Source organism: Balaenoptera borealis (assembly GCF_965194805.1).
Source record: "Balaenoptera borealis genome assembly, chromosome: 10".
In the NCBI taxonomy this organism is placed as follows: domain Eukaryota; kingdom Metazoa; phylum Chordata; class Mammalia; order Artiodactyla; family Balaenopteridae; genus Balaenoptera; species Balaenoptera borealis.
The window spans coordinates 2,428,667-2,447,374 of NC_138874.1; the positions used below are offsets into that span (position 1 = coordinate 2,428,667).

At 35.2% G+C, this 18,708-nt stretch overlaps 1 protein-coding gene and 1 pseudogene across 5 annotated transcripts in view; one reads left to right on the plus strand and one right to left on the minus strand.

Annotated features, from left to right (window-relative positions):
- The window catches only part of LOC309604753 (macrophage migration inhibitory factor pseudogene), a 155,159-nt pseudogene that overhangs the window by 115,600 nt on the left and 20,851 nt on the right, over positions 1-18,708 (minus strand). The window lies entirely within an intron of this gene.
- Positions 1-18,708, plus strand: part of TMEM26 (transmembrane protein 26) — a 51,767-nt gene that overhangs the window by 24,140 nt on the left and 8,919 nt on the right. For 3 of the 4 annotated variants that reach the window (XM_082407496.1, XM_082407493.1, XM_082407495.1), the window contains exons 3-4: positions 1,936-2,103; positions 3,717-3,937. In XM_082407496.1, coding sequence (XP_082263622.1) covers positions 1,936-2,103; positions 3,717-3,937 — 389 coding nt within the window. The remainder of the gene's footprint in view (positions 1-1,935; positions 2,104-3,716; positions 3,938-18,708) is intronic. The other variant, XM_082407494.1, reaches the window with a different exon arrangement.

Sequence of the window (18,708 nt, forward strand, 5' to 3'; positions counted from 1 at the left end):
TGACTTGGCATTAGAAAAACATCCTGACCTATTTCATGAAAACATTTCTCCTAGATGGTCAATTCTGTACCTTCATTTCTGAATCTGGCTGGGTCTACCTGAATGGAAACAAAATGCTTATGACAACAATTATGACCTTAACTCTTAGTCAAGTCTATTTATGAAGTGGCACAATTAAAGCAATGGAAATTTTCTGGTCTTGATGGTGTCACAGTCTGGTTGACCCAACGGAGTATTTTTGAAGCTATTAAAAGTTTTAAGACATAGCCAATGAAAAAGTGACTTGTTGGTACCCAGATCATCCACATAACTCACTTATACAATGCTGAATGTAAACAATATTACCATAAAAACAATACAAGTCAGGTTAGGTCTTAGGAGTCAAACCCACTGTTCTTTGCAGTCCTAAGGCAGCTGCCACTTAAAGGAAAGTCGCATCAATTTATAATAAATAGAGTTCTAAGAATAAAGAGGGACTCAGGTCTTTATACCAATGTAACATGAACTACAAAACTGTTTGCTATCAAGTTATCTTACGCTGCAGTATAGATGATGATTTTTTAAAAATAACAAGATGTCTATGGATTTTTAGTGATAAGAATGTAAAAAAACATATCAGGGCCACCATTTTTAATATACAATCTGCTTTCATGCCTGTAAAAGAAGTGGTCAAATTTGTTTCCTATTGCACATTAGGTTCTTAGACAGAGTCACAAAACTCCTCTGCAATGAGGATTTGTTGCTTGGTTCAAAGATTTAATTTGTTATCTTTATTATCTTTTCTCAGAGCCTTAGCTGTACAAAAAAAAAAAAGGGTACAAACAACTGCATTTCTGTTTTTAGAGTTATGGAACATGGCCATTTTTCTTAATTATTCTTGTCATTTCACCTGTAACACTAGTTGTTTTGATGGAAGGGAGGAAAAAAATAGCTTCTTGACAGACTTTCTTTTCTCCTTTTCCAAGTAGCTCATAGAATGATTGATGAAGTATCCAGAATAATTAAGAAAAATACACTTCTCACAGTGTTAGCATTTAAAAAGTAATAATTTCTCTCTAAATCCAAATGTGTGATCGTGTGTGTGTGTGTTTGTGTATGTGTTTCAAAAGTATGTTTGCTCTGCAGATGTGTTAAAAAAAAATCAACCTTTTTTTTTTTTTTTTTTTTACCCATTTGTGAAATAATCATTGGCTACAGTTACATTTTCAAGTGCCACCCCATTCCTCTCTTATGTACTTTTTTCTTCCTTTCTGTACCTCAGATTCCCAGCATCTGGCTAGATAAAAATCACCTACAGTTCACTTGTAGAAATTTGCATGCAAAATGAAAGAACAAGAAGGGGAAAAAATGCCATTTATTTTAGGGCTATTGCTAAATTTTCTATAAACCTAAACTGACTTCTAAAGTGACACAAGATGTATATGTTGGTGCGTGAATATGTTAATTTATTATTATTTTGGGGGGGGTTGTTACAGTGCTTAACAGGCATGATTGAATGTAATTGAATTATCTATATTAGCAAAATGGTATTTTAGATAAAGAGGCTCTGGACAAGAAACAAAATCTTAGCATGAATGCTTTGACCAGGATCATACATGCTTTCATTGGTTGTTGGTTTGTTTTATAATTGTTCCAGGGTTCAAGGAAGGGATCACAGTGATCAATCCATAAATTCTACAGCTCTCCACAATGAACTCAGAGCATCTATATCCTCATAGACTTGTGGAAAAATAAGACATGTACAGTTGACTCTTTTCTCATATTAACTGAAAAGTGGTTTTCTATCTCAAGCCTATATTCTGATTTTCAGAAATGTTTATGCATACTATAGAAACGTCACATATTTGCTCATAATCTCTTAGACACATTGAAGCCATCTTAAACTCTACCTACTGTGATATTTTTTGACATATTGCCTTTTAAAACACTTCTTAGTATTGCAGTAGCCAATCTGAAGGAATGTCAAAGAACACCAGCACCAAAGAAGACTTCAATCAAACTCTGTTGTCAACTGAACAAACCAACAGAGAGGATGATCTCATTGAGACGGTGAGAGCTTTCTCACTGTATATTAAAGGATCTAGCAGATCACCTTTTCACTTGGTGAGGATAACATACTCTATACCTTTCAGCTCATTCTTTCCTAGGGAAATTTGCCAATTGTTTGGCTCAGGAATTCACAAGATAATTTGTATTCAAAAATATTATTAAACATATTTAACTTGCATAATAGGCATATATGTCTTACATACATTAATAAATATATTTAACCTGCAGTATTAAGGAACCTTTAACACTTAGATCAGACAATCTATGTACAAAGAGAGATACATACATTTGTGAAGGAATGATATAATGGAAAGATTGGGATCTGCCCTATATATTTTTTAGGTGTTTATGTTAATAAATCAGGGAAGGTTTCCAGCCAAAATAGAATCACTTGTTTGTTCTTCTCATGCTTGGTATTTGGCAAACTAACCATGACCTATTAGAAAATGATATACTGGAGAGACTCAAGGCCAAGGCCCCTACCACTGAACCATGTTGTCAACAATAAGACAGGCTACTGATTCTGTGAGGTTTAATAGAACTACTTCAAGCTTCAATCACAGCTTACCCATATCACTTTGAACAAATCAATCTCACTGTCTCTCAGTTTATCATCTGACAATTGAAAATATTAACCCTGCTAGTATGCTTCCTCCAAGAATTAAATAAAATGTGTGAGAAGTCTCACAGAAGATATACAAAGAAGTGTGCAAATGAAAGGTTATTGATCTTCATTCATGGCTTCAATAAGGTTAGCATCCTGCCTTGTCTTTTATCCTCCCTTAACCTTTACACTTGACATCAGCACGTGATCAAGAGGGGTAAATAAATTTTGCACAAATATAGTTAAGTCACTTGTATACATCAGTTGGAATCACTATCCAATCCACTTGAGATCTACACCCTTGTAGTCTTTAGAAGATCATAACTGATAGGGCCAATAATATACTTTAAAAGTTATTTAGAAGTTAAGAGGGCAAGAGATGGCATCCAGAATACATGAATGGGATGTAAATTTTTCTCAGAGTCCAAGAATAAGGGCAGAATAAAATTTGGTTGCTAGCTTATGAATTTTTGAATAATATGTTAAATGTTCAGAATAAAAATAACCTTATAGTTATTCTCTTTTACTTTTAGGTAATGAATAAACACTATTTTATATTTTCTCCTTTGATATAGTGTTTTATAGCAATAAAAATCGGAAGAGAAGATTTGTACCATGCTAAAAATATTACCAGATTAGTAAATTCCGATTTGAAATCTATAAAAGAAAAATACAGGAATTTTTAAATTTTAATATGGAATTTTTAAAATGTTGCTATGTGTTATACTGGTTACAGAGACTGATGAAATGATAAATTATCTACAAAACACTGCAAAACTGGTTTTTAAAATATCATATAGTACAATGCCCCTAGTAAGCGAAAGGTTTAAATTACTTTCAGTTATAAGGTTGCCCCATTTTAAGGACCACATTAGCTTTTTTTTTTTTTTTTAGAGTGTTCAGTTGAAAAGAGTTTTACTTTCTTTATTAAGTGAAGAATCATTTTCTGAAAATGACCTTCCACAAAAGCTAACTCTTGATTGACAGCCATGGTGAAGAAGGCCTCTCTCTCTAAGGTGGTAGCTCATAACCCTTCTGTCTGTATGACATTTCTGTTAAACAGGCCAAAGTTTTTGTAAATAACTTATCTACAGTATGCGAGAAAGTTTGGACTTTGGGACTCCATCAGACATTCCTGCTAATGCTAATAGTTGGAAGATGGCTTCTACCCATTGGAGGCGGGATTACTCGGGATCAACTCTCTCAACTTCTCCTTATGTTTGTGGGGACAGCTGCTGACATACTGGAATTTACAAGTGAGACCCTGGAGGAAGCAAATGTGAGGTAAGAAGGCCCTGCAATGAAAAGACCTTCTTTTCAAGGTCAGACCCACACACCTGTCTTTTTGTTCTATTATTTATATTCTGCATGAATACGGATTTTCAGTAGATCATATATCCAGTGATAGAACCATAGAATTTGCTGCTGTTCAGGTACATGTTAGGTACCAGCCCCCTAACACCCACACACACACACACATATATACATATGTATATATATATACATATGCATGTATACATACATGTATATACATATATATGTATATACCATATATATATAAAAACTTTATATATGAATATGTAAAGGATGTTGCTGCTAGAGAAAAGGGGCAAATAATATTACCCATAGGTAAGAACAGAGAAGCTCTGCCTGTTTGCATGACCACAGATTAGGTGAAGCCGTGGTTATCTGAAAACCTTCTGGGGGTGGAATGACCATCCCTAGCTTCTCTTTCACATGCTGAAGTGTCCAGGAATGTAGCCAATCATAAGAGTCTCTTCTAGAGCAGAGCAAAGCTACCATTCCAGGGAAGAACCTAGAGGTGACATGGAGAAATCACTCCTCTAGCCAGTTGGGGAATTTATATTCCCTGACGTGAATGCAGAATGGGGCAGATTAGGTTTTATTTTACTAAATTTTATTTTTAGTCAGTTTTGTTCGAAGTGCCCAAAGGCTATCTGGTGTAGATGCCTATAAATTAAAACTTACTGAGTTGGTACTTTTATTTTTGCCACAAGCAAATAAACTCAGAATTCCTGATCACAGCTGCTTATGGAACTACTTTCTTACCTTTAGGGATTTAAGTCTCAGTGCCTAAATGTACTTTCAGCTTTGGTTGTTTTGCACTATGCTATAAAAACAAATTACAATGAGGCTGGCTTTTAATTCTACACTTTATGCTGTGTTTCTCAAACAACGAAACATAAAGCTGAGCAAAATACACTAACTTACTGAGTAAACTTAATACCCCAATTGTAGCACAAAGTGTATGTGTAATCATAGCTTACCTTCACATGATCATTTCCTGTTCCATTTCTACTAAGTTTTCTTATACCGTAAGTAGATGTAGAATTTTAGAAAGAATCCAGTCTAAGTTGACCCATTGTCCTCAAAATGTTGACTTTAGCTTTGTAGCTTTAATACCAAATATTTGGTCAGTGCTTCACATTGTATAACACATTTTCATATACGTTAGAATACTTACAGTACAATGAGGTTACAAGAAAATCATGAAGAGGGCTTCCCTGGTGGCTCAGTGGTTAAGAATCTGCCTGCCAATGCAGCGGACACGGGTTCGAGCCCTGGTGCGGGAAGGTCCCACATGCCGCGGAGCAACTAAGCCCATGCGCCACAACTGCTGAGCCTGTGCTCTAGAGCCCGGGAGCCACAACTACTGAGCCCGTGTGCCACAACTACTGAAGCCCACGTGCCTAGAGCCCATACTCCACAACAAGAGAAGCCACTGCAATGAGAAGCCAGCACACTGCAACCAAGAGTAGCCCCCACTCGCTGAAACTAGGGAAAGCCCACGTGCAGCAACGAAGAACCAATGCAGACAAAAATAAATATAAATAAATAAATAAATAAATAAATAAATTTATTAAAAAAAAAAAAAAGAAAGAAAGAAAATCATGAAGAAATCATGACCGAGCACATAAGAACGATAAATAACTATAGGCACAGTGATATGGACATGACAATATAAGGATGACTAATTCTACCTAAATAGAAGTAGACACATAAATGCCAAATATCTAGTGAGATGCATGGGAAATAGGGTAGGAGAGGGGGTGCAGGAGGAATATGTTTTGAGGGGCTGGTTATAAAAATGTGAGAAATGCCAAACTCAGCTACCTTAATGGCCTGTTTATGAGGCCCATCCACAAGTGACACCAAGAGGCATTTTATAGATCAGTGTTTCCCAACAGATGTTGAATATTAAATAAGTTAATGATTAAAGTGTCAATCACCCAGGGGGGGAAATACCTTGAAAATTACAAGGGATCATTTATGCACCAACTCTTGACTGATCATCTAGTGTGGGCCAGGCAGTGTGCTTGTGCTAGTGCTAGTGGAGATTGGGGAGCAAATGGTGAGCAAGTGATGAAATAAAGGACATACAATCCTATCCCAACCCAGGTAATTTCAGTTCAGCAATTTCTTCACCCACCAATACATTAATCTGAGTGTTTTATGAATCTTTTTTTCTCATTTTAAACTTATACCATGTCCTGAGAATAGAACTGAATAAACTCTGCCCAGGTTATTGTTTTTAAGTTTCTTTTCAGGTTTCATGATCTCAGATGAAATCATTTTATTTTTAATATAACTGCATTGTGTCAGTGACCTTCTGTGGTCTCCACTAGACTTCTACATGTCTCCATCATGACCCAAAGACTCCAAAATCAAGGCCCAGAGAGAACTGAGAGTTTTTAATTCCCTTCTAAGGCCCACCTTCCAAGTTCTGATTTCATCTCAGGCCCCATCTATACTGCAAGAATTAACACTGCAAATTTCCATCTCTTCAAAGGAAATATTAAACCCCTCTCACTGTAGTGTAGCTTTCCTCTTTGGCCTCAAAAAGACAATCATGAAGCATAAATTTAATATACATGTAAAATATGTTTACATGTAATATAGCAAAGGGGCTTACTTCATTATAACCTACTTAGCATCACTTATTATTAAAACATTTTCTTTTCCTTTTTATTTTATTCCATAATTTGAGCTGATAGGTTTAGGAGAAAACCTGCAATAATGTCTACATCACAATGATGTCTACATCTTTCTCCTGCATCCTGGTTAATACCTCAAATCCAGTTTTGTTTTGTTTTGTTTTCTTTTAACCTAAATCAACTTCCTTCCGCATGCCCACATGAAGTTCATCTTCCTAATTCTTATGAATTTACATGCACTTCTGAGATATGGCAAATTTTTTGTAACAGCTTCACTTTACACACCATATAATTCATCGATTGTAATTCTACGGTTCAATGATATTTAATAAATTTATAGATTTGTGTAACTATCACCAGAATCCAGATTCCTTGTGTCTGTTTGCAGTCAATTCTCACTGCCACTGCCGACCCTAGGCAACCACTGATATGCTTTATGTCTCTATAGAAATTCCTTTTCTAGAAATTTCATGCAAATGGGATTGTAAAGTTTGTGGTCTTTGTGTCTGGTCTTTTCACGTAGCGTAATGTTTTTTTGGTTCATTCCCATTGTTGCATGTGTGGGTAGTTAGCTCCTTTTTAATTGCTGAATAGTATCCCATGCATATACCACATTTTATTTATCTATTCAGTAGTCAATATACATGTGTATTTCAATTTTCTTGCTATTGAGAATGATATTGCTATGAACACTCAGTTACAAGCCTTTGTATGGATCTGTTTTCATTTCTCTTGTATAGATACCTAAAAGTAAAATGACTGGGTTTTATGTTAAGAAAACTGCCAAACTGTTTTCCAAAGTGGCTATACCTTTTTATATTCCAATCAGCAATGTGTGAGAGTTCCATTTTCTCAACATCCTCACCAACACATTTTTTTTTTCAGTCTTTTTGATTATAACCATTCTAGTGGGCTCACAGTAGCATCATATTGTGGTTTTAATTTGCAATTCCCTAATGACTAATGACGTGTAGCATCTTTCCATGTGCTGATTAGCTATTCATATATCTTCCTTGGTGAAGTATCTGTTCAAATTTTTGCCCATTTTTCATTGGATTAATTTTTATTGAGTTGTAAGAGTTCTTTACATATTCTGGATACAAGTCTGGTATTAGATACATAATATAAATATTTTCTCCCAGTATATAATTTTTCATTTTTTTAATGTTGTCATTTGAATAACAATTTTTTTTTAATTTTGATAAAATCCCATGTATCATTTTTTCTTCTATGTAGTGCTTTGGGAATCATAGATTCTAAGAAATATTTTCCTCATCAAAAATTAGAAATATTTTCCTCTGTAATGTTTTCACTTAATTTTTGTGTAGCATGAGGTAAGGGTCTAAGTTCATGTTTTGTCTTGTTTCATTTTGTGTTTTGGCATTATCCCAGCAGTATTTCTTGTCCCAGCTAGGACCAACTGTCTCAGCACCTTTTGTTGAAAAGACTATCCTTTCCCTATTAAATTGCCTTGGTATCTTTGTCAAAAATCAGTTGACCACATATGTAAGGAGTTTTTCTGGACTTTCTATTGTGTTTCATTGCTCTGTGTGTCTATCTTATGCCAGTACTATGTTTTTGAGATTACTGGAATTTTATGGTAAGTTTTGAAGCTGGATACTGTAAGCCCTCTAACATTATTCTTTTTTCAAAAATTGTTCTGATTTTTCTAGATCCTTTGCATTTCCATGTAAGTTTTATAATTAGCTTGTCAAATTCTACCAAAAAAATCCTGCTGGAGTTTTGATAAGGATTAAATTAAATCTATTAAATCTAAGCATCAATTTGTGAAGAAGTGGCATCTTAATAATATTAAGTCTTTCAATTCATGAACATAAACTATCTCATCTTTTATTCAGATGTTCCTTAATTTCTCACAGCAATGTTTTATAATTTTCAATGTATAGGTCTTGCACCACTTTTCCTAAATTTATTCCTAAATATTTTTCTTTTTGATAGAATCATTTTCTTAATTTCTTAATATCACTTTCATGTTTTTTATTACCACTATGTAGAAATACAATTGACTTTTGTGTGACAATCTTGTACCCAGAAACCATGCTAAACTTGTTTATTAGTTCTGTAGACTCCTTAGGGCTTTCTACATATGGGATAATGTCATTTGAAAGCAAAGATATTTTTGATTCTTTCTAATCTGTACACCTTTTATTTCTTTTTCTTGCCTATTGCACCAGCTACAATTTCTTGTGCAATGTTCAACAGAAGTGTAAGAGTGGACCTTTCAATCTCAAAGGATAAGCATTCTGTCTTTCACTATTAAGGATGATGTTAGCTGTAGGTTTTGCACAGATATTTTTAATAGATGCCCTTGATCTGTTGGAGGAAATCCCTATCTAGGTTACTGAGAGTTCTTTCTTTTCTCTCTCTTTTTCTATGGACACTGAATGTTGTTAAATGTTTTTCTGTTTTTCTTATGATCATTGTGTGGTGGCTATCTTTTATTCTATTAATATGGTGTATTACATTAATAAATTTTCAGATGTTAAATCAACCTTGACTTCCTGGGATAAATATCACTTGGTTATGGTGTATAATCCTTTCTATATGTTGCTGAATTTGGTTTGCTAACATTTTGTTAATAATTTTTACATCTATACTCATAGAGCATATTGATTTTTAGTAATATTTTCAAATGATATTTTTCCTGGCTTTGATGTCAGGGTAATATCCTTCAATGAATACCTCAGGAAGCATTCCTTCTTTATTTTCTGAAAGACTTTGTATAAGACTGGTGTTAGTTCTCCTTTAAATATTTTATAGAATTCACTTAGGAAGCTATCTAAGCCTAGGTTTTTCTTTATGGGAAGATATTACTAATTCAATATCATTATTTCTTATAAGTCTATTCAGTTATTCTATTTCCTCTTGGGTCAGTTTTGATTATATTTTTCTTTCTAGGAATTCTTACATTTTATCTAATTTTACTTTTTATATAAAGTTGTCCATAATATTATTCCTTTATACTTGTGTCAATTTCTATAGAGTCACTTATTATGCCCCCTCCCCCTTTTCATTCTGAGTTTGGTCATTTGTGTCTCCTCTATTTTTTCTTAGACTTCTCAATTTAGTCAGTCTTTTAAAATAACTAATTTTCAGTTTCATTGATTTTTCTCTATTATTCTGTTTTGTATTTCATTGCTTTGTGTTCTGATGTTTAATTTTTCCTTCCTTCTGCTTGCTTTGGATTTCATTTGCACTTCTTTTTTCTAGTTTCCTAAGATGAAAGCTAATTGATTTGAAACCTTTCTTCTTTTCTAATATGGTATTCAGAGTTATAAGTTTCCTTCTAAACACTGCTTTATCTGCATATCATAAGCTTTGATATGTTATCTTTTTGTTTAATACAGTTCAAATTATTTTCCAGTTTCTCCTGTGAGTTCTCCTTTGAGCTATGAATTGTTTAGAAGTAAGCTGTTTAATTTCCATATGGGAAAAATTTCCAAATTTCTCCCTGTTGTTTTCTATTTTAGTTCTGTTGTAGTCTGAGAACATACAAAATTATTTTAACCCTTTTAAAATATTGAGACTGATGGCCTAGAATATGGTCTATCCTCGAGAATATTCCATGTGGGCTTGAAAAGAATGTGTTGTTTGGTTGAGTGTTCTGTAAATGTAAGTTATGTCAAGTTGGCTTATAGGGTTGTTCAAGTCTTCTATACCTTTACTGATTTTCTGTCTAGTTGTTCTATCAATTATTGAGAGTGAGGCATTGAAATCTTCAGCTCTAATTGTTGAATTGTCTATTTCTTTTTTCAGTATTGTCAGTTTTTGCTTCATGTATTTTGAGGCTCTGTTTTTAGATGTGCAAACATTCATTTTTTAAACTTCTTCCTCATGTAGTAACTGTTTTTCATCATGAAATGCCACTTTTTCTCTAGTAATATTTCTTGCCTGAAAGTCTATTTTGTCTCATATGAATCTAGGCACTCTATTTTATGACGACTATTGACATGGGATATCTTTTTCAAACTCTGTATCTTTACATCTAAACTGTATTCCTTATATACCACATATAGTTGGATCTTGCATTTTCCTCTCAGTTAGACAATCTTTGTCTTTTAATTGGAGTGTGTATTAATTTCCCAGGGCTGCCATAACAAAATACCACAAACTGAGTGGCTCAATACAACAGAAATTTATACTCTCTTAGTCCTCAAGGCTGAAAGTCCAAATCAATGTACCAGCAGGGTTGGTTTCTGTTAGAGGCTCTGAGGGAGAATCTGTTCCCTCTTGTGGCTGTCTTGTGGCTTCTGGTGGTTGCTGGCAGTTCTGGTGTCCTTCAGCTTGTGGACACATCACTCCCATCTCTGCCTCTGTCTTCACATGGCATTCTCCCCCGTGTGTCTGTCAGTGTCTCCAATTTTTCCCCTTCTTATAGGGACACCAGTCACTGGATTAGGACACAGGTTAATCTATTATGACCTCATCTTACCTTGACTACTTCTGCAAAGATCCTACTTCCAAATAAGATCACATTCTGAAGTCTACGCAGACATGAATTTGGGGGGACAATTTCCAAGCTTTTGCAATGTGTTTAATCCATTAATATTTAATGTAATTATTGATTTGGTTTGTTTGTTTATTTATTTATTTATGGCTGCATTGGGTCTTTGTTGCTGTGCGTGGGCTTTCTCTACTTGCAGCGAGCGGGGGCTACTCTTTGCTGTGGTGCATGGGCTTTTCATTGCAGTGGCTTCTCTTATTGTGGAGCACGGGCTCTAGGTGCACGTGCTTCAGTAGTTGTGTCATGCAGGCTCAGTAGTTGTGCGGGCTCTAGAGCGCAGGCTCAGTAGTTGTGGCTCACGGGCTTAGTTGCTCCATGGCATGTGGGATCTCCCCAGACCAGGGCTCGAACCCATGTCCCCTGCATTGGCAGGCAGATTCTTAATCACTGAGCCACCAGGGAAGTCCTGATTTGGTTGAATTTATATCTGCCATTTTGCTATTTGTTTTTCTCTATGTCTCATTTCCTTTTTGCTCTTGTGTTAATTATTTACTGCTTTAAAAATATTTTTAATGAACAATTTTAATTCCCCTATTGATTTGTGTATTGTTTTATTACAGTGGTTACTGTAGGGAATACAATATGATTTTAGATCTTCACACTCTATTACAAGTTAATAGCTCCATTCCCTCCCCCTTTTTTGCAATTATTGTCATATACATTACATCTTTATATGTTACAAGCCAAACAGTACAGTTTTATAATTATTGTTTTATAGACTTGTGTTTTTTTAAGAAATTAAGAGAAGAAAAGATATGACTGTATATTTATATGTTCTCTTATATTTACTTACATATTTGAAGATGCTCTTTATTCCTTCTTGTGGATTTGAGTTACTTTCTGGTGTCATTTTCTTTCAGCCTGAAAGACTTCCTTTATTGTTTCTTCTAAGGCAAATGTGCTAGCAACAAATTCTCCTAATCTTTGTGGAGAAATGTGTGTATTTTTCCTTCATGTTTGGAAAAATAGTTTTGTTGTATGAAGAATTCTTGCTCCATAGTTTTTACTTCAGCATTTTATACGTATCATTCCGCTTTCTTCTGGCCTTCATTATTTCTGATGAGATGTTAGCCATTGTTTTGTTGTTACCCTGTACAAATGAGTTGTTTTTCTTTTGCTGTTTTCAAGATTTTCTCTTTCTCTTTGACTTTCAGTAGTTTGTGATGTGTCTAGGTGTGGATCTCTTTGTCTTAAACTTACTACAACTTTGTTGATCTAGGATCTGTAAATTAATGTTTTTCCTCAAATTGAGGAATTTTCAGCCATCATTTCTTCAAACACTTTTTCTGACCCATTGTCTTTTCTTCCTTCTGGGACTGCTATTACAAATAGAAATGCTTAATTGCGTTCCACAGGTCTCTGAGACTCTGTTCATTTTTCTCCTATCTGTTTTACCTACTAGTCTTCAGACTGGATAGTTTTCACTGATTTATTTTCCAGGTCACTGATTCTTCTACTATCTCAAATCCATATGTAGAGTCAAATTGTACAGTTCACCTAGTGAATTTTTCATTTCGGTTCCCATATTTTCAAATCTAGAATTTGTTTAATTCTCTTTTTAGTTTATTTCTTATTTCAGTTATTTATTTGTTGAGTCCCTGTCATCATATTTTTCTTTAGTTTATGGAACATCGTTTTCTTTCATTCTTTTAAAATATTTAAGATAGTTGCTTTGATGTCTTTATCTGCTAAATCCAGTATCTGGACCCCATTAGAGTCAGTTTCTATTGATTAATTGATTGTTGTTGTTTTCTCCTGAGCATGGGTCATACATTCCTGTTTCTTTGTATGTCTCATACATTTTTGCTGAAAACTGAACATTTTGTATTATGTTTTGTAGCAATATATTATCCTCAGGCTTCCCCACATGCCTCAGGAGTCTTTTTGTCGTCTTTGTTGTCACAATAAATTGCCTGAACTTAATCTGAGGACTCTATCTTCCCTTGGATTGCAGTCATTGATGTTTCTGCTCGGACTTGTTTTTTGTTTGTTTTTTTAATTCTTATTTTTGTCTTTAGCATGGCTATTAGGGTCACACCTATAATTACATTGTTTAATGGTCAGCCAATGATTTGAGCAGGGTTTGTGATCAAACACTCTGAGCCCTTTTGACTTCCACCCCCTGCTGATAGATCTGTGTATGAGCTGGGTCGCACATTCAAGTTCAGAAAGTTTTCATATATAACCAGTTTTAAATTTCTACTGGGCCTTCTTGGATTGTCCCTGCACATGTCTGGCATACTTGGAGACATTATCTAGCCCTTCTATGGCTCTCTTATTTTTGGACTCTCTCCATTAAATTTTAAGTTAGTCTGCCCCTCACCCACCTGGGACCGCAACCTCAAAGCAGGAAAGCCATGGGCTTCCCCATTCATTTCCAACTAAATGTGTTACTTTTACTGACCACACCTTTAACCATGGATTTCACACTCCACTCCAAATCAAGTCAGCATACTCTGGTCACAAGGGGCCTCTGGTTTTCATTGCTAAGCTCTCCCTGGTAAAACCACCACTCTGACTGACCAAGGCAGCCTTAACATTCCCCTCAGCTTGATTAAACTTTAAAAAAGTTTATTCCTGAATATAAGCCTCTGCTCCCCCTTTCCTCAGAGCATTTATTTTAGAAAACTTGCAACTGTAAATTCTTTTTATGTCCCTTTGAGATGCAAGTCTTCTCTTAGACTCTTTCCAGCTTTACAGCGCAGGAATATCTTTCTCAAGGATGTGAGAGCCATCCCTTTGAAATGTGATCATCAAGAAAGATAACACTCCTATCTCCTAGTCTCTCTGGGACAACAGGAACCTAACTTATATCAGTGCCAATTAGCAAACATAGATGGCCTAATCACATTGACCAACTTCCCTCTCTAACAACCTCTAGTACTATTCCACTAGCTCACCCCAGTGTTTAAAAACTCTTCTGCTTTTTGTTTCAGTGGGGGTGAATTCAGTCTCTCTCCCTTACTGTACACTTCAATAAAGCCTTCATTGCCTATTTAACTGTCTGGTGCAATTTTTTCTTCACATAGCAAAGCTGGAGGTTTAAGGGAACATCCCATGGGCAAAATGCCTTAGACGCTCACTGTTCTTAACTGAAGTTCTACCAGGTTTTCATGAATAAATGTTACTCAATTTGTTATTTGCCTTTGGTTTATTTCCAGAGATCTGAAGTGGTTGTTTTTGACAATTTGTCCAGTGTTATGTATGTTTGCTGGGGAGAGGATTTGCTGACCATTTCACTCTGCTACAGCCACCCTCCAACATTTTAACAAGTCTGAATTTCAGTATAATTGCCAGGAAGAGTTAAGTAGTTACTTACACCTTTGGAGATCACTCTCTGTAGTCTTTTTTTGAACACAGATCATTTACTAAGAAGAAAAAACACACTTGGTAAAATGTTCCCCTAGCATTACTGCTACTTCACTGTGAGTATCTGACCAAACAAAGGAGAGTTTTTCTATGTTTACACTGTGTGTTCTTTTAGTTTAGCTCTTTTTGCTTGATGAAGCATTTCTTCCAGGTTAGCTTAATAGCTCATTTGCTTTCTTTCCTTTCTTTTCCTTTTCTCTCTCTCTCCTTAATTTTTTCGCTCCTCTGAAGAGGTTTGTTGGATGCTTTTTAAAAAGCTAGAGCAACTCTATCCACTGATTATCTCTTATTTATAGGAGTATTTACACTTTCAAAAAGAAACAGTTAAGCAAATTAGCAATGCATGAGAACACACCCTCACACCATGCACAAAAATAAACTCAGACTGGCTTAAAAACTTAAATATAAGACAAGACACCATAAAACTCCTAGAGAACATAGACAAAAAATAAATCTTACCAATGTTTTCTTAGGTCAGTCTCCCAAGGCAATGGAAATAAAAACAAAAATAAACAAATGGGATCTAATCAAACTTACAAGCTTTTTCACAGCAAAGGAAACCATAAACAAAATGAAAAGACAACCTATGGAATGGGAGAAAATATTTGCAAACGATGTGACTGACAAGGGCTTAATTTCCAAAATATACAAACAGCTGATACAACTCAACAACAAAAAAACAACCCAATCAAAAAGTGGGCAGAAGATCTAAATAAACATTTCCCCAAAGAAGACATACAGATGGCCAATATGCACATGAAAAGATGCTCAACATGGCTAATTATTAGAGAAATGCAAATCTAAACTACAATGAGGTACCACCTCACACTGGGCAGAATGGCCATCATTAAAAAGTCTACAAGTAACAAATGCTGGAGAGGGTATGGAGAAAAGGGAACCCTCCTACACTATTGGTGGGAATGTAAGGTGGTGTAGCCACTATGGAAAACAGTCTGGAGGTTCCTCAGAAAACTAAAAACAGAATTACCATATGATCCAGCAATCCCTCTCCTGGGCATGTATCTGGACAAAACAATAAACAAAAAGATACATGTGCCCCTATGTTCATATCAGCACTATTCACAATAGCCAAGACATGGAAACAACCTGAATGTCCAGAGACAGATGAATGGATAAAGAAGATGTGGTACAAATGTACACTGGAATACTACTCAACCATCAAAAAAGAACGAAATAATGCCATTTGCAGCAACATGGATGCAACTAGAGATTATCATACTAAGTGAAGTAAGTCAGAAAGAGAAACAAATACCATATGGTATCACTTATATGTGGAATCTAAAATATGACACAAATGAACCTATCTATGAAGCAGAAACAGACTCACAGACATAGAGAACAGACTTATGGTTGCCAAGGTTGGGGGGGTGGGGTGGGATGGACAGGGCATTTGGGATTAGTAGATGCAAACTATTATATACAGAATGGATGGACAAAAGGTTCTACTGTACAGCACAGGGAACTATATTCAATGTCCTGGGATAAACCGTAATGGAAAAGAATATAAAAAAGAATGTATATTTATGTATAACTGAGTCATTTTGCTGTACAGTAGAAATTAACACATTTAAAATCAACTATACTTTAATAAAAAAATTAGCAATTTATGACTTTATTTTTACTTTTCACCCAATAGTTGTGGTGCACTGATTTACCAAATGCCAGTCTTGTATCCTCCTAGTTTTCCAAGCAGAGAAGTGATACTCACATCTATAATTATACTTCAAATGATCTTTTGTCTCTGTATGAATAGAGCCCGTTGTCTGCTTACATGCTTCTCAGTTGACATTTATGAAGACAGATTACACATGAGAAAATGGGGCAAGACAAGTTGGGGAGACAATTACACAATAGAGACAATGCTGGAGAAATTCACTCTAAAATTCCTTCACAAATTTGGAGTGTTTGCCATTTAAGCTCAGTGACTTATTTATATTCCAGCGTTTAACCTCCCTGGGTAAATTTTCCTGTCTGAATTAATAATACAAATTTGTCTGCTCCAAAGATTTTCTGGCCATCTTTTCCCAAGTTATTTTTGATAACTTTAGTAATATGTTTCTCAACACCCACATTCTCCCATATTGTGTGTGTTCAGATAATAATACTTGTGAATGCAAAAGACATATATTTGGTATTATAGGGTTAGAGTTTGACTTACTTAGGGCTAAGGTCAGTTTATTATTTATCCCTGTTTTGTATAATAATAAAATTAAAACACAAAGAGTTTAAGAAATATGTTCACATAATAAAAATAAAAATACTATTACTAAAAAAAAAAAAAAATACTATTACTACTACTAACAGTAGTAGTGGATAATATTTATTTATCTCTTGCTGTGTTCCAAGCACTGTTCTAAGGGTTTTAGTTGTGATAAGTTATTTAGTCTTTACAACACCACCATGAGGTAGATACTGTCATTACCACGATATTATAAGCTGAACAATGGCAGGCAAGAGAAGTTGCAAAACTCTCAAGGTTACGTGGTAAAAAATAAGAATACTTAACTTGTGGTAGTCTACCATGCTTAGTCTTTATCCAGTGCTGTTCTAAGAGCTTTATATGTTTAACATATTTAAACAATATATTTAATAAAAATTATCATATAAAATCCAATAGCTATTATTACTGTCATCCTCACATTGAAGGAGGGTAAACTAAAGCACATAGGTATTAAATTACTTGTTCATATTCGTGTAGCTGGTAAATGATTAGTCTGGGACTGGAAACCCACATCCTATCTGTCTGGTGAGGGTTAGAGCTGGTATTTAAACTCTGGCAACCTAGCACCAGAGCTCATGCTTTACCACTTCTTTCTGCTGCCTTGCAGACAAATTGCACATGAGTTTTTCGTAGAATTACTGAAGTTTGAGATGAGAAGAAACTTCAAAAGTGACCATCTATTGAGAAACCTATTTTACATCTGTTACAAAATCCTCTCCAAAATTTTCTCAAGTTTTTGTCCAGACTTTCTTTGAAAACTTTCACTAATAGAGAATATACTAACCCCAGGAGCAACGTGTTCTATTTTGAATTAATATTATTAGAAAGTACTTTCCTCTATTGTGATGAAATTTGGATTCTTACAGGTGCAACTCAAATCCTCTGAACCTGAATTGGCCCTCTGAAGTCATAAGAAATAAGTTTAATTCCTTCTCTGCATGATAACCCTTTAAATGTATGAAATAAAGTTTTAAAGCAATCTTCTCTAGTTTTTAGTTCCTTGAACTATGCCATATCTAACATGGCTCTGAGTCCTCTCACCACCCTAGTCTCTCTTTTGGACCAAAAATGTTTTCAGTGTTCCTCCTAAAACACGAAGAACAACACATAATATGTCAGATACACTCTGAATATTGTAGAATAGAGCAGGGCTAAAACTTTCCATTTCCTTCATGGAAATACTATCATGGAAAGGTTAAAAAGATGGATGCTGAAATCACTGGCCAAATAGGGATAATAAGTGTACGTACTTTGTCGAGCTGGTATGAAGATTAAGTGTGATCGCAGAGTTAAACACTTAGAAAACTGCCTGGCACATAGTATGAGCTCAGAAACTGCAGGTAAGATTATTTAAAAATTCAGGCACTTATTGAAGGTCTACTATATATAGACATTGACTTTGCAAAGAGGGAAAAGTTATAGACTGCATTCCCTAGGCATTTTTTTTTTTAAAGGAATTCCTTTATTTTTATTATTTATTTATTTATTTATTTATTTTTGGCTGTGTTGGGTCTTCGTTTCTGTGCGAGGGTTTTCTCTAGTTGCGGCAAGCGGGGGCCACTCTTCATTGCGGTGCGCGGGCCTCTCACTATCGCGGCCTCTCTTGTTGCGGAGCACAGGCTCCAGAAGCGCAGGCTCAGTAGTTGTGGCTCACGGGCCTAGCTGCTCCGCGGCATGTGGGATCTTCCCAGACCAGGGCTCGAACCCGTGTCCCCTGCATTGGCAGGCAGATTCTCAACCACTGCGCCACCAGGGAAGCCCCCCTAGGCATTTTCACTTAAAATTCTAGACTTCAAACTTCTCAGGAAGCGACCTATGATTGCATTTGATTTTGGAAAATCATAAATCATGTCACACTGTGGACTCATATTTAGATAACAGGAAGGGAAAATCCTTGAGCCTTTTTTTTTTTTTAAACATCTTTATTGAAGTATAATTGCCTTACAATGGTGTGTTAGCTTCT